This window comes from Copadichromis virginalis, linkage group LG1 (genome assembly GCF_057382275.1).
Source record: "Copadichromis virginalis isolate Kocher_CV1m ecotype Utaka linkage group LG1, C_Virginalis_male_GT1.1, whole genome shotgun sequence".
Classification (NCBI taxonomy): Eukaryota; Metazoa; Chordata; class Actinopteri; order Cichliformes; family Cichlidae; genus Copadichromis; species Copadichromis virginalis.
The window spans coordinates 28,818,533-28,840,049 of record NC_140618.1 but is presented as its reverse complement, the minus strand read 5'-3'; the positions used below and the strand labels follow the sequence as shown (position 1 = coordinate 28,840,049).

The following is a 21,517-nucleotide window of genomic DNA, read 5'->3' as shown; positions in this document are numbered from 1 at the left end:
GACATGGCAAGAATCTGTAATGTCACAGTACACAGTCATCTTTCACCCCCAACAAATTGACAGGCTGAAGTAAACGTGCAGCAGAATCCAAAACTGTTGCTCTCTGTGTTGGTGTTGAATCGATAGCAGAAGAGGAATGATGACTTTACTGATAGCCTGATGAATGTACTTTATTTTGGCTTATTACAGCTGCCAGATCTGGGCTTGTTCCTGTTGCCTATTAATGAGGTGGTGTTTTGTCATTGCGTCTTTCAGTATCCTCAAATATGCGCTACAGCAAAGGACAAAGATGATTTTGAAGCTAAAGCATTGCATATCGCTTTGCCGAAAGGGCCCAGTTTCTGTGCCTGGTGTTTTCTTTCAGTGTCTGAGAGGGTATTTGAAGAGCACTGGGCTTCATGTCCAGCAAACACATTTACACTCCCACTGACCCTTAGGGCTCGGAGGCCAGATCCTGACAAAACGCACGAACACATACGTACATATCTAATCTAGAGCAGCCATGAGGGCACCAGCTTCAGCATGGCGTCTGCAGTGTTTCATTCTAAACTATCAGCATTGACATATTGACAGAAATCAGAAGAGATATTTTTAAATAGAGTTGGAAAGTGAAAAACAGAGATGTTGCCTTCTCTCTGTGCAGTGGCCTGATAGATGGTGGTTATGTGCTGAGAAACCAGAACAGTTTGATCTATAAGTCGGAATTAAAGGGAACAGTACATATTTAAAAATATAATATTGGCAGATTTTTAATAATCACGTGTTGTTTTTTCTGTCGTTAACTGTGGCTAACACACAGCTGTAAAGTTTGGTTAGAAAGATCATTTTCATGTCTATTAAAGTGATTCTTAAGCCTTAGTCGGTGTCTTAATATCTGTAAAAAGCCTAGTGGGTTTGATATGCAGATCTGCAGATGTGTGATCTGCTAAAAATAGAATACATCTGTAAACTAAGCACAAGGAGAGGAGGAGCACGTACTCCCTCCCAAAGCTCCATATTTCTGAAAATGTTCTTATAGTTACTGCAATAGAAGAAGGTGCTGCACATTGATCAAAGATGGATAGGATTGTCTAAGATTACATAAATCTTGGCCAAAAAATGTTTGTTAATTATGTATCTATGAAGAAAAAGTGTCACTAAAACAGGTCCCCTGTTGTTCTAAAAGCAACCTGCCTGGCTGGCTACATTGATTCAGTTGAATATGCTATGACTACCTGAGAGAATGAAGAATGATTGAATCTAGATGTTGTATTTGGCATTAAAACATTCATTGTTTTCTTGCAATCTTGCTGCAGAGAACAGTAAAGACCATGCCATGTGACTATAAGTGGAAGAGTCAAAGTACAGGTCTGTGCCATACAATTCGCAAGGGTTAACATCTTACAGACTGATAGACTTACCAGGTTACTGCAAGTCAGAATTGATCAATCCTTTAAAGAAAACAATGCACCAAAAGCTTTTTATGTTTACTGTAAGTCCTGCTAGCTTGCACAAATATGCCACAGATGGTAGCAGCTGGGGCTTTGGAACATGATCACGTGATTATGTAAAAGTGGCATTTGATGTAATGAAGGCAGAAGTGATCTCTCACTTTGTTCCTCATATCTACTTTCATTACCACAGAACACAATTACATTCACTCCTTTATTTTAAAAGACATTAACAAATACCTCTCTGTCATTATGCAAATAGCATTTAAAATGAGACTGGCAAAATGTCCCTCGTTTCTTTAGCTCTTATCAGTAATAACACATGTTATAGATACCTGCGCTGTCTTTCATGAGAATCACGATTTTTTGGCTTAGAATTGAGATCACGATTCTCTCACGATTTTCTTTTCCAGTATAAATATTTATTGCACTTATTAACTGCACATCAACTTCGTAACAGTTGAAAGTGAACATAAAAACAATAAATAAACATAAAAACAACTAATGTCTCACGTTTTGTTGTTGCCGCAAAATGTTGTACTGCTTGAAATTCCGTCTCCACCGTTGCTCGACACTGCGTGTATAGAGCAGGTAGTGCAACAATAGAAAAATAGTTGCGGGACAGCACTGTGTAGCGTTTGTCTAGGGTGTTGATCATTTTCCTAAATCCCTCGTTTTGCACAGTGTTGATGGGAGCCATATCTTTGGTCAGGTGATAAGTGATAGCCTCTGTAATTTCTTTGTGCCTGCGGGAGTTCGACGGGTATAGGGAAGCACTGTATAAGGGTCCCGTTATTGATGTTTGGGTGGTTGACCGGGACGGATTTTCTCCTGTCACTTTCTCGTCATCCCTGACGTGCTCTCCGTTATTTTTTTCCCTGCTAATTTTAGCATCACATGGCACAGCTTCTGTATCACGTGGTATAAGGCTCCGCCCTTGTCATTTGTTGAGCAGGAAGAGTGAGCGCTTGTTTTCATGCAGATTACGTCCCGGATCAAAATTCGGTACAATCGGCATCTTCGTCATTTTTTTTTCTTTTTTTTTCTTTTTTAAATCGTTGTCATTTGGAAATGAGATCGCACATAAGTATGAATCGACATCGCGATTTTCTAACGATTAATCGTGCAGCCCTACTCTCAAGTAGATAGTGCTCAAAAATACATAGTTTGTATTAGAGCTGGGCGATAGAACGATAACGATATGTATCGCGGTATAACTTTTTCTCGATAGAAAAATTAAACTATCGCGATAGACCTCGCCACTCTTGTCCTCTTTAAAAAAAAAAAACAAACAAACAAAAAAAAAACAACCAATCCAAATTAAGTAGCGCAGAGCCGAACCAATCACAGCCGCAGCGTCACGTCACGTGACTTGTTACGTACAGCACAAGTGCCAAGCCGCACATGTGTATTTGTTTGGGAAGCAGCCAGCGGGTAATGGAGCCAGCGCGTAATGGAGGAAATGAGTGTGCCGACTAGAAAAATCAACCGAGCGTGACCGAAGAGAAAACAGATGATGGTTCCAACGCCGGAGAGATTGTCGAACGGAAGAGCCAAAGAAGTTCCGTAGTGTGAAGTTATTTCGGCTATTTCAAGTCTGACAAAAAACAGAGTAGCGTGCACTGTAAATTGTGCCGAAAGCAAGTCTGGAAATACAATAAACTGGTGCATGCGCTACGTCCACACGTACCCGGGTATTTTTGAAAACGCAGATTTTTCTATGCGTTTGCACCTTTCGTCCACACGTAAACGGCGTTTTTCGTCACTGAAAACGAAGATTTTTAAAAACTCAGTTTTTGCATTTACGTGTGGGCTAGAAAAACGGAGAAAACGCAGCGTCAAAGGTGTGCGCATTTTTTGACGTCACACTGTGCGCCACGTTATTGTTTCGGTGAAATGAATTTCTACAATACTGTTACTGTTAATTCTACTCTCTGCAGTGTTTAAATGCTTACATATACACACAGTTACTGTCCCTCCACACATACGACTCGGTTCTGCTTCTATGCCCCAGCTTTGTTTACTTTTTCCCACCGAGGCTTCTAGACTTCTGATTGGCCAACCTTTCTGCACGGTTAGGAATCTAGCGCCACCTGCTGCTTTGGCATGTTCATAGCAGCGTTTTCCTTCATTTCTGCCTTTATGTGTGGACGGGATTATTTTTTAAAACGGAAACGGAAAATCTCCGTTTTCAAAAATACCCGTGTACGTGTGGACGTAGCCTCAGTCTCTGACTGGAAGCGCTAATTCGTCATTCGGCTTTTGTCAGACTAAAGTAACTGTTAAAACTGTTTGAAAAGCTCAGCTATACAACAAGGAGAGATTGAGAATTTCCTTTTAGTTCTCAGTTTATTTGATATTGACAAAAGTTAGTCAGTTTTGTCTGTTCTTCTGTAAAACAAACTAAGATTTATTTTTAGAATTAATATTTTGTTTCTAAGTGGAATTGACAATTTAGTCTGTTTTGTTTGTTCTATTTTGAAACTTAAACGCTTTAGCGGCTGCCTTTTGTGTAGTTTGCAATATTTGCCTTTATTTATCTGAAAAAGTCTCATGTTCCTTAAGTACATCTACCCTGTTGAACGTATTATGGGAAATAAATATTTAAATAAAAACAAGCTGCTGATTATTTCACATTTTACTTGTGAGCAACGGCACATTTAAATCTTACAAATATAGTTATTTGGCTTATATCGTGATAGATATCGTTATCGCCTGAAATGAAAAAAAAAACATATCGTGATATGAAAAAATCTTATATCGCCCAGCTCTAGTTTGTATTTAACAGAAAACTGACAGTTTATTGTTTCTTTGCTTGATTGCAGCTCTTTTGTCAGTAGACAGACGATATTTATCCATTGGCGGCAACATTCTTCATATAAGCAGCTTATATGTCTGACAGGGAAGAAATGCAGCTCCATCAGGGTCACACTCGTTAAGTCGGTGGATTTAGAAGCTGTAGATACTTGAGTGTGATGATCCAAATATATTCAGACACAATCAGTGGCCGCCTAATTTAATCTTTTACTGAATCAAATTACTATCCTAAAAGTTAGCTGGGCATTACATTGATTAGACTTTTCAGCAAACGGTGGTGTTTGCAATAGACTGCCATTTAAATAAATGTACTGTTGACTAAGTCATAGTGTTTCACATCTCTTAGTTGATCTACTTTAATCTTAGAATCTGTCTCCCTGCCTCTCTAATATCCTTTCCCTTCTGCACACGAATAATGCCGTGCAGACAGATCAGAGGTAATGCTTGTCAGAGGCCAAAGATGCTATAGACAGGAGACGTGATTGTCTAGATGTGACCGTGGAATATCTCAGTCTTTAAAAACACCAAAATAAAAGACAAACCTGAGGTATAATTTGACCGAGAATCTCTTACCTGATGATGGTGACACTGTTGTATTTTTATGTTTTTTATCCATTTAAATCTTCTCTCTGTTTGTTACACGGTGCCAGTCTTTGTCATAGGGTAACGATACATGTATTTGTCCCAAACCAGTGTGGGACATTCAATTCAGAATGATTCCTTTGTTCGGTACACCATCTATTTGGCTCTATATACTCTAGAGCCAAGTTCCACCTGGATCATATTTGGCAGTGCATCAGTTGTCAGTTAGCAATAGCATGTGGATAAGCTTTGAAAGCTGAGCACACACTGCGATGATTATTAATCTTGTATGATGTGCTAACGCCATGTTTTAATAGTGTCTTTCCACACAGACTATCACACTACACAATCACAAAGCAGTACAAAGCACCATATATAACAAAAATATTATTTGCTTAGTACTCTATATTAAAATGCATCAAGTGTTGGCTTTTTTACCATGAATATCAGAATTAAATTTCTATTACTAAAAAATGCAGTCCTTTGTATGCCAACCCTCTATGTGGATTTGAGGATGATTTAAAAAAACAACAACGATGGGTCACCCTCTTTAACTTGGGTATATTTAAGCTCACTAGCTCCAGGTCCTGTTGTGTCTAAATGTGAATGTGAGGGTGCAAAGCAGTCCTAGACAGCGTGTGACGGTGACCGCTTTTAATTCCAGCTGTAATGTTCAGAGGGAAGTGTCGCAGTAAGAATGAAGTACACACTGCACCTCCCTTATTCCTTTCTACGTGTCACTCACATTTTAAATTATAGTATTTCAAGTATGGTCCTATGACAGTTTTCACTATAACTTCATCCCCTGATCGTCACTCAGTGTTATATAACTAGCTATAGCGTGTTTTGTGTGACCTAGTGGTTCTCAGCGTCTCCTCCTGTTCTCCTGAATAATGAAAGACACAAGCCGTCATCCTGACTGTACTGCTGCTGTGAGACCAGTTTGCTGGTGTCCTAGGTGCCGCTGTCATTCTGCTCATGTATGCCAGCTGCTGGCAATCAGCATCATATCAATTTACCTTCCAGTCGATGTTCCAAATCTTTATATTGTAGGTATTACACCGGGTCTGCACAAGTGTATAAAAATCCTTGCTGCTAGACTGTTGCTCATGCACTGTCTAAAACACAAAATGTAAATATTTTGAACATTTAATTTAACTTTTTAAGCTCCTCTTTGGTTTTATTTATGAATGAGACTGAAAGTGTGACAGTTACAATGTAATATTACTTAGTTTTGTGGCTCGCCCTTGTTCATCTGCCAAGATGAGAGCAAAAGCAGAAGTTTTGTTTATGAACGTTTGTCTGTTCAGCAAAACTGAAAAGGAAACAAAAAATGCACACTGTATGGACTTTACACCATGGATATCCTCCCATGGTTAAGTATTGCAGGTGGAAAGGAACTTGTCTGGAATTGGTTTTATTTGATTTGTATGAGAAGTAACTAAAACTAGTCTTACAGCAGTTATTCGGCAGTGCGATAGCATGCATATAATGGTGAATGTGATCAGTGAAATTTTTGTCTCATCAATGTTTATCAGTTTTCTTTAAATATTGTGTGAAATATGATCCACAAAATGTGTCTTAGACTATCTTAGATGCTGGGGATATGTGCCTCATATGCTTTTCTGTTTTAGAGCCTGATTGATTTATTGGCGGGATGATATTAGCTACTTTCAGTTCAATCAGTATTGGCATTTATAGCTGCTGACAAATGAAAATTAAATGAGAGATGGGAGAAACACCCTTCGAATATGTGGAGATTTGTCCACCAGAGGGCACTCTGCAACCTTCCTGTTTGCAACAGTGCTGAATGCAACAAAAACAACAAGCAGCTGTTCTAAGCGCAGTCAGGCAGAGCATAAACTAGTAAATAACTAGCCAACAAATGTCGGGAATATGTTTCATGTATCTAAAAAGCAAAACAAAATGTTGACCAGTACCAAAATATTAGCTTTTTAAATCCCCAAACATTGGTCTTAAAAATCCTGCATTGGCAAGGCTCAGGTCGTTCAGATGCAGTGTCACATGTGCTGTTAAAGGCTCAGTTTTTCATTCAGTGCCACATGAGAATGATGTTCACAAATGCTGTTTTCAATAAATCATGTGAAATCATGCTATAGTGCTATAAAATCACCACATATGTGCATTAAATGATATTATGATTGCAGTGGCTGATCAGTCCTGTGTATGCACTTTATTTTCAGGAAAATAATTTTTTTTCAGTGTGATAAATGGTAAAACCAAAAATGACCAATATCGGCGTGTAATAGAAACAGATCAGGAGGTTGTTTCAGCGACTGCAGAGTCACGCTGTTGTTATTCTTTCTCCCCACCATTCAGCTACGAATGTAATTTCCTGTAGATGCCTCTTTCCAATTGTTGAGCTGTTCTTTCATGCCTCATGTGATTGACACAGCTTTTGCAGATATTGTATATGCTTGGCTATATATTGTCCATGTAGTTAAAATCAAGTCATATAAATATTTGAAGTAGTAAAAATAGCATAGTGAAAAGATTTGCATATAGAATGATCTCCAGCTTCCAGACACATTTTGCAATTATTGTAATTTTAAATCTCAGTGTCTTGATTACATTTGTTGAATGACTTAAAATGTGATTTTGTTTTTCCTATACTCTGGTATTTTCAGGCCTATGGCTCAGGATGCGACGTAGTGATCTTGGCTAGTGACTTTGAGTGTGTTCAGATTATCCCGGGAGCTCAAAATGGAAACATACAGGTGGGCTGTGTGGAGTGCTCCCACCAGCTTGGCAGGGTAAGTGTTAAATGCTCACAGAGACACACTCCCACACACAGCTTTAGTTTTTTTTGTCCTGTGGCTAAAAGATTTTATCAATTATGCTGAGCGGAAAGAGGTAAATTTTTCCTCGTTTGCATTTGTCTTCAACTTCTCGTCTTCCTTTGCCATTTCGCTCTCCTGCACCACACCACACCTTCCTTTTTCCTGTGGGAGTGACTGTGCAAAAGCACTGATGGGGTGAGTAATGTTGTGATGATGAACACAGCTCTTTATTTTTAGATTGCTGCATCCTACGGAAACACAGTCTGCATCTTTGAACCTCTTTCTATCAACCCAAATAAACGCCACAAGGTGAGTACCAGCGCCAGCTTTTTAGGCAGATTTAAGGATTTAAATCAGTTTGTAGCAGATTTAATTACACCTTTGTTCCACTAACACTGCATGGTGTGTGTCGCTCTCCCACCACTAACAGCAGCTTAACTATCAGTGGCAAAAGACAGGACAGTTCTTCCTTGATGCCATCACCTACAACCTGGCCTGGGACCCACAAGGTACACAAATGCTTTCTATGATTACCAGATAAAGGCAGCTCCTTCTCCTACCACCCTTTGATTTGGCTGAAACAGCATGTGCATTATGTAAGAGTCACAGTTTGTATGTGGCTCTGCGTAGTGTAGTAGTCAACGTGGGACATGAGGTGTGTAACACAGTGCTTTTGTGTCCTCAGGGAACCGTATCCTAGCAGCAACCGAGCGACTCCAGCTGTGGGCACCTCCACTGACGGATGCCCTGATTGAGGAGGAGGATGGGCAGATGATTGACGACAAGCCCCACCCTGTCCTCAGTGACTGGAACTGTGTCTGGCAGTGCAAGTGCGTTTTGGCTTACATTCTATATACTGTTTTATTAAAAAACAAAACTCGCTGCGTCAGGGTGATGCGCCTTACAAAGCTACTTTTTCCCCACCTCCTCTTATCTCTTTTTGTGGAATTGAAGATGTTTTCTTCAGCCAAGTTTGTCTAATTTTAAGTGGAATCTAGAAATTATTTAAAATCCGTTTTGAGAAAGTTGAGGTGGATTTTTAGACCTCTGCACTGAAAAGGTATTATATTTTTGGGTTCTGTGTCTGTCTACCTGCCCCATCCTTTTAAACATGATAACACTGAAATTAGAGCTGGGCGATAGAACGATAACGATATGTATCGCGATATAACTTTTACTCGATAGAGAAATTAAGCTATCGCGATAGACCTCTCCGCTCTTGTCCTCTTAAAAAAAAAAAAAAAAAAAAAAAAAAAAAAAGGTCAGCCAATCCAAATTAAGTAGCGCAGAGCCGAACCAATCACAGCCGCAGCGTCACGTCGCGTGACTTGTTACGTACAGCACAAGTGCCAAGCCGCACGTGTGTTTGTTTGGGAAGCAGCCAGCGGGTAATGGAGCCAGCGCGTAATGGAGGAAATGAGTGTGCCGACTAGAAAAATCAACCGAGCGTGACCGAAGAGAAAACAGATGGTGGTTCCAATGCCGGAGAGATTGTCGAACGGAAGAGCCATAGAAGTTCCGTAGTGTGAAGGTATTTCGGCTATTTCAAGTCTGACAAAAAACAGAGTAGCGTGCACTGTAAATTGTGCCGAAAGCAAGTCTGGAAATACAATAAACTGGTGCATGCGTCACACTGTGCGCCACGTTATTGTTTCAGTGAAATGAATTTCTACAATACTGTTAATTCTACTCTCTGCAGTGTTTAAATGCTTACATATACACACAGTTACTGTCCCTCCACACATACGACTCGGTTCTGCTTCTATGCCCCAGCTTTGTTTACTTTTTCCCACCGAGGCTTCTAGACTTCTGATTGGCCAACCTTTCTGCACGGTTAGGAATCTAGCGCCACCTGCTGCTTTGGCATGTTCATAGCAGCGTTTTCCTTCATTTCTGCCTTTATGTGTGGACGGGATTATTTTTTAAAACGAAAACGGAAAATCTCCGTTTTCAAAAATACCCGTGTACGTGTGGACGTAGCCTCAGTCTCTGACTGGAAGCGCTAATTCGTCATTCGGCTTTTGTCAGACTAAAGTAACTGTTAAAACTGTTTGAAAAGCTCAGCTATACAACAAGGAGAGATTGAGAATTTCCTTTTAGTTCTCAGTTTATTTGATATTGACAAAAGTTAGTCAATTTTGTCTGTTCTTCTGTAAAACAAGCTAAGATTTATTTTTAGAATTAATATTTTGTTTCTAAGTGGAATTGACAATTTAGTCTGTTTCGTTTGTTCTATTTTGAAACTTAAACGCTTTAGCGGCTGCCTTTTGTGTAGTTTGCAATATTTGCCTTTATTTATCTGAAAAAGTCTCATGTTCCTTAAGTACATCTACCCTGTTGAACTTATTATGGGAAATAAATATTTAAATAAAAACAAGCTGCTGATTATTTCACATTTTACTTGTGAGCAACGGCACATTTAAATCTTACAAATATAGTTATTTGGCTTATATCGTGATAGATATCGTTATCGCCTGAAATGAAAAAAACATATCGTGATATGAAAAAATCTCATATCGCCCAGCTCTAACTGAAATGCAGAAAGGGATTTTCTTCAAATTTGGCACCAATCTAAACAGGAAGGAACTGATTAGATTTTGTTTGTCAAAGGTCACAAAAAAAACCCTTTCTGGTCGTAACTGAATTAAATCGTCATCGATGATAACATTAAACAGAAATAAAATTTAAAAAAAAAAAAAAAAAAATATATATATATATATATATATATATATATAAAAAAACACACACACAAATGTTCACAGACCATCATGTTCTTCAAAAACACTTTACAACACACAGTGTAATATGATGAGCATGCCCAGACATGGATGTCGGCTGCAACAAGGCAGTTATTCTAGTTTGTGTACCTTTGAGGCAACAGCTGAATATTTTGCATACATTATTTTTTCACTATTACTTTGGAAGTAAACGTTTTTTGGTCATTTTCTCTTATGCAGTGAAGAGTTAATCACTTCATTGTGCAGAATACATTCTGTAATCTTCCCTTTCCCTCATAAAACCTACAGTCAGTTACTGATTATCAAACACATCTGGCCTTACACGAAGACTAGTCTTCTGAGTCAGCAGGCAGTGCCGCTCTCACGCCTTAAGCTGTGTGAGTAGACACAGACATATGAAACCACATCTGTTACTGTCATATGATGACTAACAGAAAACTACGAAATGGTTGCGACCAACAGTACCTTGTGCACAAAGAAACAGACTGTTTCCATGGAGAAGTGGATGTTAAGGGTTTTGCTGACGCTTGACCACTAACCATGTGAGGTTAACTTTTTGCTGCGTTGAACGTGTGAAAATTATGGTGACAGTGTAGGAGCAGGTGAATAAAACCCCACTCACACAGGAATAGAGATCGATCCTTGACCATCTGGCAAACACCTGTGCAAAGGGGGGGAAACGAGTATTTCCCAGAAGGTTGGAAGTGGTTGCTGGGGAAAATAATGGCTGAAGCTCTCAGTTACAGTTGCAGTCCTATAGACCAGCGGTCCCCCAACCCCCGGGCCTCGGACCGGTACCGGTCTGTGAGTCGTTTGGTACCGGGCCGCGAGAGTTGAGGCTCAGGTTTTCAGGGTTTTTATCGGTTTTCAGCGTTATTTTGTTATCGTTTTCATCGTTAACTCTGTTTTCCTGGGTCTTTTCACGTGTGTTATGAATAAATATTTTTTTCGGTACTGGTATTAGTTTTATTTTGTTGTATTTATCCACAACACCTTAAAGGCAAGTCCGTGAAAATATTTTCGGGCATAAACTGGCCCGTGGCGCAAAAAAGGTTGGGGACCGCTGCTATAGACTGCTCAGTGACGTTTTGCTATAGCACTTTCTTTGTGACGGATTTCACTCAACGAGAGCTTTCAATCTGATGGAGCTTCTATTTCCTGCCAGTTGAGAATCTTATTGCCTAACAACCATTGATTGCATTATGTCCAACGTGGTGAACAGCTCTTGAGGAATGTGTTTGGCATCACATGAGAAACCTTAATAGCTGATATTGTTTTTGTTTCTTTTTCCTTTTCTTTTAGGACCGCTGCGTCTGTCCACGCAGCCAAGTGGTCTCCTGATGGAGAGTATTTTGCCACAATTGGAAAGGTTAAAGATTCATGTTAACATTTTTTTATAAATGGCAAATTGTTGAAACATTTTTTTGTACCTCAGTTTGCCTATATAATGATTTTCTGCACATGTACAGGATGACTGTTTACTCAAGGTTTGGTATCCCACTACTGGCTGGAGATCCGCAGTGGTGGTCCAGGACCCGTCTGATAAAAAGCCTCTTCCTGTTCACTTCTCCTTTGTTTACTTGGCTCATCCTCGCTCGGTCACTGGTGTGTCCTGGAGGAAGACCAGCAAGTACATGCCCAAGTAAGAAAGCACACATGATCACACACATAATATGCTGTAAACGTGTTTATTTGTCCACTTTTGTTGTGCGTGCTTGTTGTCTTTTAAAGCCAGACATAATGTTTTGGCTATAAAATGAGGTTTTGCCTCCTTTGAGTGATGCGTTACTAGGCCAGAACGATATTCAGCGCACTTGGTTAAAAACGTGGTTCAATAACTGGGCATCCAGCAATAATTTTATTTTAGTCATGGGGTATGCATACTTAACTCTTGTTCTAAGAAATTGTTGTTGTGTCCCTAAAATGTGTTTTGACTGAACATTTTTAATAAAGGCAAAATGAATCAAAAAAAGAACTACTGAAGGACGATTACATTCTTGTGTTATTTTCTAGGGGTTCAGTGTGCAATGTGTTGCTGACATCTTGTGAGGATGGAGTGTGTAGATTATGGTCGGAGACCCTGTTACCTGAAGACAGTCTGCTTGGTGGACAGATCACTGAGAACACACAGTCCTTCAGCTCTAGCCTGCCAGGCCTGGCAGGCAATAAGGACAAGATCCAACATGCTTTGGAGGTACACTTAGTTCAATCTCAGCAGAAATAATTCATAAATGACCAAAAAATGGAATATTTCTCAGAAAGGAATAACACAGACCTGTTCTCTTGCCTTTATTCCTGTGCTCCCTCTCTAATTAGTCAATCCACCACCTAAAACATCTGCGCCGTGGCCGGCGACGGTCCTCTGCTTTAGTGGCACACAGTGAGCTGCTGCCCTCTCAGCTGGGCACACAGGATGCACACACTCACCGCCACATCACTCATCATGCCAATGCCCTGTGTCACTTCCATATCTCGGCCAGTATTAATCCCAACACAGGTAGTGTTTTTTGTTGGACTGGGTTTTAAAATGAATCAATGTGCACATTGAATGGAGCTGTAAACTTAATCTAAGCTTGTGTAATATTTGTGCTCCTGCCATGTTTCTGTCTGTCAGATATCCCATCAGTGCTAGCTGACTCTGCAGTGTTTAACCCAGACGATGGCACAGGTGGCGGAGGCTTTGTGGTTCACTGGCTCAATAATAAGGATCTTAGCTTCACTTCATCCATGGACCTTTTTATGCTGCAACTCCGTAAATTCTCTGAACAACAGCTGGACCAAACTACTGAGGACCCCTTGGATCCTGAAGGATCCCCTATGAAGTTTGACTTTGGTATGACCAGGCTAACAATATATAAGGCTGCTTAAAACCTACCATGTTAAAGGGCACGTGTAAGACTAAATAATTTTTTGTTTTTGTTTGTTTTTTCCAGACCTGGATGAGATGTCTGACAAAGCATCCTCAGAGCAAGGAGAAGAGGGTGAGTCAGGGGAGCAGGGAAGCACCAAGGCATCCTCCCCAGGATCCAGCTCTAGCATGCCTCTGCCTTCCATGCTGCTAGAGAGGAAGATGGAGACTCTGATCACAGAGTGGAACAAGAGCCCAGACATGCTGTTTACCATCCATCCATTGGATGGATCTTTCCTGGTTTGGCATGTAAAATACTTGGACGAATTCAACCAGGGCATCTTCAGACAGGTTCAGGTGTGCACAAAAATTCAGAATATGAAAAACATTTTTCAAGCAAATCATAATCTCTTTTCCTAAATTGTAACTTTTCTGTTTTAAATTGAATTCAGTCGTTTACTTGCTCGTACACACCTTGCTCACAGCACAAACTGTGTGACTGTTTTTTCTCAAATATAAATTGACTCAGCATTCCTCCAGCTGTATTTGACATTCAGAATATATTTTTTTCATTTTCTCCAATAGAGAATTATGGAGAGTACTCTGCGCTTTATCAAGTTACCCACAGAATTAATGTTAATTAGCAAAAGCTGTTATAACTTACTGAAGGAAGTCTTTGTCATTTTAATAAAGTTAGAGCCCAAGTAATTTTTCACCTAATTTTCACTTTGATATGCAGCGAGAAGCTTGCACTGTAGCATCCGGCTGTCCTAGAAAGAGCAGCACTTCAGCACTCCTCTAAGGAGGACCAAACAGGATATTAAATTTAAAAGGACTGAATTTTGGGCTTCAGCTGCACAGATGTTTACATTTGTTCGAAAATATCCCTTTTGCATTGACTGCAAAAATACAGTAGAGTATGAAAAGACTTTAATGCTCTAATATTAAAACATATCTACACAATACAAGTTAAATACGTGTTTGAGTTGGTTTAGCACAGATGAGTAATCCAAAAGGAATATCATTAGGAAGCTGAATTATTATGTTGATTTAAGGGTTAAGACACTAAGAAAATATTCGCAACTGTTTTTTATTTTCCTCCAGGTGTCCTTCTCCTCCCGTATTCCGGTGGCGTTTCCCACAGGAGATGCCAACTCACTGAGTAAAAACATCCTCATGTATGCCTGCACTTTGACTGAGGGTGTAAGCGCTGGAGTAGGCAAGCAGGGAAGGATAGTCCAACATGTGTCCCACTCTGCTTCAGCCTCAGCTGGCCTTAGTTCTGCTGCTGTGACCTCCCCTCCCAACCCTCACATTAGTCCAGCTGTCATGATGGTCTCCAAGCATGTTGATGGATCTCTTAACCAGGTACGAGGTTGAGGTTAACCTCGCTCTTCTTTCTGAGGGCTTTGCTCACATGTTTTGATAAATTGCCACTTTAGCCCAAGATGTTTCCACAGGCTTGACGCAATTCTCAGACAATCTATCATTTTGCAGTTCACACTATAATTTGATGTTTTTTTGCATATTCTGTTTCCCTCACAAAAAGCTTTGATTCCTCTGTCTGCAGTGGGCTGTGACATTTGCAGAGCGTTCTGACTTCTCCAATGTACTGACAGTATCTCATAAGTTTCGGTACTGCGGCCATCGTTTCCATCTGAATGACCAAGCTTGTCACACAGTGCTGCCGCTGCTGCTGACCTCCTCTCACCACAATGCCCTGCTCACCCCTCCCTCAGCCCCTGGAAGTTTGGAAGGAGAGCAGCCTCCTACCTTTCCCCTACCAAAGGGTCTTCCCAGGTATAGCATGAAGTAGAGGTAGAGAACTGAAGCCGTCAATAATGGGTTTAGTTTGCTGGTGATAGGCTAGTAATTGTAACTGTTATCCATTATTAAGGAAGCAGCTTCGTAATGCAGCTACAAGGACCTTCCATGACCCCAACGCCATCTACAGTGAGCTGATTTTGTGGCGAGTGGACCACATTGGACCCCTGTCCTGCACTGGAGGCGTCTCAGAATTGGCCCGTATCAACTCTCTGCACACCTCTGCCTTCAGCAATGTTGCTTGGCTACCCACGCTAGTACCCAGCACTGTACTTGGTAAATATACCGTACATTTTTATATAAAGCTGATTTTTGAGTTGTTGTTGTTGTTGTTGTGGTGGTGGTGGCGGTGGCGGCGGCGCAGCAGCAGCAGCAGCTTAATAACAAGAATTTTGATTAAGAGGGACATTTTCACTCTTGCTGAGACTCTTGCTGCACTTAGTTATTTTTTTTGTCCAGGTGGCAGGAGGATATTCTCTCGGAATTTCTCAGGAAATACTGAACAACTGTCACAGCTACTCAGTTCCAGCAGTAGCAAACGAATCAGCAGTATGTTCCAGCTTTGCGGTCAAAATGCAGTGTTCTTCTGTCTTATTGATACTGATGCCATAAGTCTTGAAAGGAAAAAAAAATATACCCTTTCTAATTCAAACCCATTCTCAATCTAGTTTGTCCCGATTATTGCTCTTTGAAGAAGTTTTCTTGGATGGCTCCATTTATGAGTGTCCTTCAGAGTTATGTGCATTGCCCAATATTAAGCCTGCAATCTTTGTGTTGTGTCTAACAGGAACTTACTGTAACAGTGCCAGTGCCTGCTTCGTGGCATCAGATGGTAAAAACCTGCGTCTCTATCAAGCTGTTGTGGATGCCAGGAAACTACTGGATGAGCTGTCAGATCCTGAAACATCTGTGAGTATATATGCACTGTTTTGTTATTGCTCACTGCAATGTGATAGTTTTCGTTTAAGGTTTATGTGAATGTATCTGGGTTTTCAAAGGAGCTTGCAAAGAAAAGCGTCTGGACTTCTTTAAGTTGCTTGAAGACGTTTCACCTCTCATCCGAGAAGCTTCTTCAGTTCTAAGGTCAAATGGTGGAGAGTCCCAGATATAAACCTAGTGGGAGTAACCCCCCACAGAGGGACAAAGGATCCCCTTATGATCCTCTAATCGCCTGAGCCAAGGTGTGAAAACGGCTGTGGGTCCCAATCAGCCAGAGTTTCGGGTGAGCTCATTGTGAAATCTGGCCCCACCCTATCATGCGATTTCCTGAGGTCAGATGGCCCAGGATGTGAGTGGGCGTTAAGGCGTCTGGGAAGGGATCTCAAAACTGGATTATAGATGGCAGACGGTGTCGTAAACCACCGCCTCTGTTCAAAGATGGTCGCTCACAGTGGACATAAATGGCTTCTTTTACTCCTCTTTCAAACCATCTGTCCTCTCTGTCCAAAATGTGAACCAGTTTTTCTCCAAGCATAACATCCTTGGATGCATTTCAGACCCAGCAACACACTCAGACAAAAACTGGTTCACCCGAAAGACAAAACGCCAAAACACAGACTTAACAATGTGGTGTATGCTGTACAGTGCAGCGAGGAATGCCCAGACCTCTACATTGGAGAGACCAAACAGCCACTTCACAAGCGCATGGCACAACACAGAAGAGCCACCTCCACAGGACAAGACTCAGCAGTCCATCTGCATCTTAAGGATAAAGGACACTCTTTTGAGGATGCCAATGTTCACATTTTGGACAGAGAGGACAGATGGTTTGAAAGAGGAGTGAAAGAAGCCATTTATGTCCACTGTGAGCGACCGTCTTTGAACAGAGGCGGTGGTTTACGACACCAACTGTCTGCCATCTATAATCCAGTTTTGAGATCCCTTCCCAGACGCCTTAACGCCCACTCACATCCTGGGCCATCTGACCTCAGGAATTCGCATGATAAGGTGGGGCCAGATTTCACAATGAGCTCACCCGAAACCCTGGCTGATTGGGACCCACAGCCGTTTTCACACCTTGGCTCATCAGGGGGTCCTTTTGTCCCTCTGTGGGGGGAAACTCCCACTAGGTTTATATCTGGGACTCTCCACCATTTGACCTTAGAACTGAAGAAGCTTCTCGGATGAGAGGTGAAACGTCTTCAAGTAACTTAAAGAAGTCCAGATGCTTTTCTTTGCAAGCTCCTTTGACTACGATGACCTGGATGACTGAGAACCTTCACAGACCTATCTGGGTTTTCATTACTCACACTGCGGAACTTTAGAATTTGTCATGAGGGACCAAGAACTGAGTTAAAATCAGGCTTATGTGTTGCTTTGTTGGCTTTGTTTGGCTTAAAGGTGTACACCAACCATAAAACAGCAGCTGTCAAATACGCACATTATTCACAGATGTTAACTTTTGCTATAGGCCAGCTTTTAAATAACCTAACAACTATTACATCAGTCACACAGATCCTGAATTTATAGGACATGTGGCCATGTTGTTTTTGAAGCAAAATATGTGTTTTCCTCATGCCCTTATAACAATTTCCAGACTTCATTCCTCTGTACAATATAAAAAATATTATGCAACACTTTCTACCACTCCAATGGTTTTAAATGAAATGCAGTATGATGAAATACAAAGTAAATTATGTGTTTTTTGTGTTTTTATTTTTTCCTTGTATATCTCTTCTTAGAAACTCGTGGGCGAAGTGTTCAATATCGTCAGCCAGCAGTCCACAGCCAGACCCGGCTGTATCATAGAGTTGGATGCTATTACAAACCAGGTTAGCAGCTGCTCTGTATTTTTTCTCACCCACTTCAGATCAATGACAGACCAAAATTCTTGGCATGAACTACTGAAACCTCCTGATCAATAGATATAGTAAACTGTGTGATGCTATGTCCATGTGCCTCCAGTGTGGAGCCAGTACACAGCTGCTACATGTCTTCCAAGAGGACTTCATTCTAGGTTACAAGCCCCAGAAAGAACCAGAAGCAAACACACCAGCCTTTCCACCTGGGGGAGGTATAGCACTCTGTTAAACTCTGTGTCGGTCTGTTTATTCCTATTTTACAGCCCAGTTGTCATTAGATGACGATAATACTGCATTTTACTCTATCCAGATTACCAACCTCCTCCCTTCTCTGAGAAGTTTTTCCTGGTGGTGATCGAAAAGGATCTCAACAGGAACTCTGTTCTGCAGATGTGGCATCTACATCTTAAGTCTGTGCAGGCCTGTGTGGGTAAGTGTTTTGGTGCGTGAAGCAAAGCATTTATAGGTGAAAATGAAAAATAATGTGAAGTCTGCTTTTTTAAATTTAGATTAACTTGTCTCTTCTGATGTGTTGCCTCTGTGTGCAGATGAGCCAAGCCCAGATTACAGCTTCCAGAGCCAGCTGATGGTTCCCAATCAAGTTGTGAATGCTGACTCATCTCCAGAGACGTCTCCTGTCAGACCCTTGCCACGGTCAACTTCAACAGCTAACTTGCAATCTGCTAGCAAACTGATCCTCAGCTCGAAGCTGGTTTACAGCAAACGCCTTGACCTTCCTCATGGGGTGGAGGTTACTAGGGCGACCCCATCTGCAGGTTGGAATATAAACTTATGAGTATAACCATGCTGTTGTTGCTGATGTGTAAAAACTAGTGCTGTCAGCGTTAATCTCGTTAAAATGACGTTAACGCCATAACCGCATTAACGCGGTAAATCTCCGTTAGCGAGTTAGCGCGGGTCGCCCTATGCGTGGGGCTGCACAGCGCTAACGCATTAACGAGCTAACCTCGCTAACGCGTTGACGCCGTGCAGCTGACAGATTAACGCTGACAGCACTAGTAAAAACTCTTTCTTTTTTCTTTTTACACATAAATTAATGCATCATTTCACCTGTCCTTACTTACTGTAATAATTCAATGCCTGTCGACACAGTATATTCAATAGGTTGTGTGTCTTTATCATTCAGTTTTGAGGAAATTAGTTTCCTGGTGGGTTTAAATGAAAGAATATGCTAAAGAAAAATCTTCCTAAATTTCATTTTGTCTCCTCTTTCTACCAGGACATCTGAGTTCCTCCTCTATTTACCCCGTGTGCCTGGCTCCATACTTGATTGTTACAACCTGCTCTGATTCCCGAGTGCGGTTCTGGCACTGTGCTGTGGAGGGTGATGATGGGAATGGTATGGATGGCGAGGACAACCGGGTGTACCGCTGGGAGCCCTGGGCTCTGATGAATGAAGAGGAGGACAACAACAGTGCTGTGTGTGTGTCAGGCCGGCCTGTAGCTGTGTCGTGTTCTTACATTGGCAGGCTGGCTGTGGCTTTCAAACAGCCACGACAAGGACAGGTAGGAAATTAGAATTTGGCTTTGTATTTGTATTGTGAATGTATTATACCACAAAAAAAACTAGCAGCATAGAAATTGTGTAAATTACCTTGAAGTGTAAGAAAAATGCAATAAAAATGTAAATTGGGCAAAGAAACATCATTTGGCTGGACCCTGGACTCTCCCATTAATGCATACTAATGCCCTGTGTCAGCATATTATTTTACTTTTATGTAAAGTGGAGAATGATCAAGTTTTGCATTTGGGCTGCATCTACAAATGATAAGCATTAGTGAGAAGGGATTAAAAACTAGCTAGATGTCACTGAAGTGAAAATAAGTTCAGGTTTAACATCAGCAGTCTGGCTTATAAGCAAGTCCGTGTATTTAGTGTTAAGGTGCATGTAAAAAGTATTAAGAGCCTTACTGTCTTACTGATTTGTCACAGCAGTCATGTTAAATCAAACGGTCTTCTGTTGTCCTCAGAGTCTAAGTTCCATAGAAGACTTCTCTATGCATGTGTCCATCTACGAGTGTGAGTCTACTGGTGGCTCAGAGTGGGTTTTAGAGCAAACTGTCCACCTGGATGATTTCGCCAGACCCTCTTCCACCCTGGATCCAAGAGTCAGTGTGGACTCAAATCTCTTTGTCTACAGCAGGTCAGGAACTATTACGTTTATCATATTCTGTCAGAGTAAGTGTTTTGCTTGTATGTCTGATAGGTTATTCATTTTCTTCACCTCAGGTCTGACTTGTACATGAGCAGAGACCATAGCTCACCCAACATTAAGCACTACGTGCACTTGGACTGGCTGTCAAAGGAGGATGGATCGCACATCCTCACTGTGGGAGTGGGCTCCAACATTCTTATGTATGGCCGTATCTCTGGTGTGGTCAATGAGCAGACGAGCAGCAAGGAGGGTGTGGCTGTTATCACCCTTCCTCTAGGGGGCAGTATCAAACAGGGGATCCGCTCACGCTGGATTTTGCTTCGGACCATTGACCTCCTGTCATCTGTGGATGGCACCCCATCGCTGCCGGTCTCCCTTTCCTGGGTAAGGGATGGCATCCTAGTGGTGGGCATGGACTGTGAAATGCATGTGTATGCACAGTGGCATCAGGACAAGAAGCCCGGTGAGGGAGAAGAAGGCAACCTTTCATCAGCAGACATAGCCGGAGGTCAAAGCACAGTGTCCTCCTCGATCTTTGAAGGGAGGGCCAGGTCAAAGAGTGTGTTTGAGGGGAGTACTGCAGTAGATGAGGCCCTTCGTGCCCCGGCAGGACTTCAAGAAGGAGGACTCTTTGAAGCAGCTCACTCGCTGTCCCCAACTCTTCCTCAGTACCATCCAACCCAGCTGCTGGAACTCATGGACCTGGGCAGAGTTCGGCGTGCCAAGGTGAGTCCATTTCTACCTCATTCAGTAGTGAAAACATCCAAGTGAAATCTAGTGAGTTTTTATTCAGTGTTTTTTACACGATTTGATGCAGATTAGCTGATTTTAATAAAGTCTTGGTCTTTTTTTGTGTGTGTCAGGCCATCCTCGCCCACCTGGTAAAATGTATTGCTGGAGAAGTCGCTGTGGTTAGGGATGTGGAGGCAGGTGAGGGCGGAGCCAGGAGACATCTGTCTCGGACAATCAGCGTTACTGGCAGCACAGCAAAAGACACCATAGTGTCGGGCCGTGACGGAGGCAGGGACTACACAGAGATCAACTCCATCCCTCCCTTGCCTCTGTACTCCCTCATGTTGGCTGATCTAGACACCTCTTATAAAGGACCTGAAGAGAATGCTAAGGGAACTAAAGGGACTGATGGTGAGGCAGCCCAAAAGTCCACAGAGGACCAGTATGCTGACCTCTTCCAGGTAGGAAGAGTTGAGACTTGAACAGATTTTGTTGTTAAAGGTTTACCTGCACGTAAGGACTTTAAACTCTTCTCTTCCTGCATTAACAGGTGCCAACAGTTACCACGGATGACTTTGTAAACTTTGCCACAGATAAACCAGAGAAAAAATCCCGAGTTATTAACCTCTCTCAATATGGGCCTACCTATTTTGGACCAGAACATGCTCAGGTAAAAATGAAATAAAAAATAGGCTTCCCTTTACATAAAAATCTACTTATGGAGAAGTAATATTTGTTTATCAGTTCTCTGCTTCACTTGCTTTCTTC

General features: G+C 41.6%; 1 protein-coding gene across 4 annotated transcripts in view; it reads left to right on the top strand.

The window, feature by feature from the left end:
* dmxl2 (Dmx-like 2) overlaps positions 1–21,517 on the top strand; it is a 42,875-nt gene that overhangs the window by 1,403 nt on the left and 19,955 nt on the right. For all 4 annotated transcript variants that reach the window (XM_085458129.1, XM_085458128.1, XM_085458127.1 and 1 more), the window contains exons 2-24: positions 7,478–7,603; positions 7,868–7,939; positions 8,061–8,139; positions 8,316–8,460; positions 11,671–11,737; positions 11,838–12,010; positions 12,382–12,562; positions 12,685–12,865; positions 12,983–13,201; positions 13,302–13,573; positions 14,321–14,584; positions 14,787–15,016; positions 15,114–15,316; positions 15,828–15,949; positions 17,722–17,811; positions 17,945–18,053; positions 18,152–18,271; positions 18,390–18,617; positions 19,082–19,368; positions 19,833–20,005; positions 20,092–20,743; positions 20,881–21,210; positions 21,300–21,419. In XM_085458129.1, coding sequence (XP_085314255.1) covers positions 7,478–7,603; positions 7,868–7,939; positions 8,061–8,139; positions 8,316–8,460; positions 11,671–11,737; positions 11,838–12,010; positions 12,382–12,562; positions 12,685–12,865; positions 12,983–13,201; positions 13,302–13,573; positions 14,321–14,584; positions 14,787–15,016; positions 15,114–15,316; positions 15,828–15,949; positions 17,722–17,811; positions 17,945–18,053; positions 18,152–18,271; positions 18,390–18,617; positions 19,082–19,368; positions 19,833–20,005; positions 20,092–20,743; positions 20,881–21,210; positions 21,300–21,419 — 4,443 coding nt within the window. The remainder of the gene's footprint in view (positions 1–7,477; positions 7,604–7,867; positions 7,940–8,060; positions 8,140–8,315; positions 8,461–11,670; positions 11,738–11,837; positions 12,011–12,381; positions 12,563–12,684; positions 12,866–12,982; positions 13,202–13,301; positions 13,574–14,320; positions 14,585–14,786; positions 15,017–15,113; positions 15,317–15,827; positions 15,950–17,721; positions 17,812–17,944; positions 18,054–18,151; positions 18,272–18,389; positions 18,618–19,081; positions 19,369–19,832; positions 20,006–20,091; positions 20,744–20,880; positions 21,211–21,299; positions 21,420–21,517) is intronic.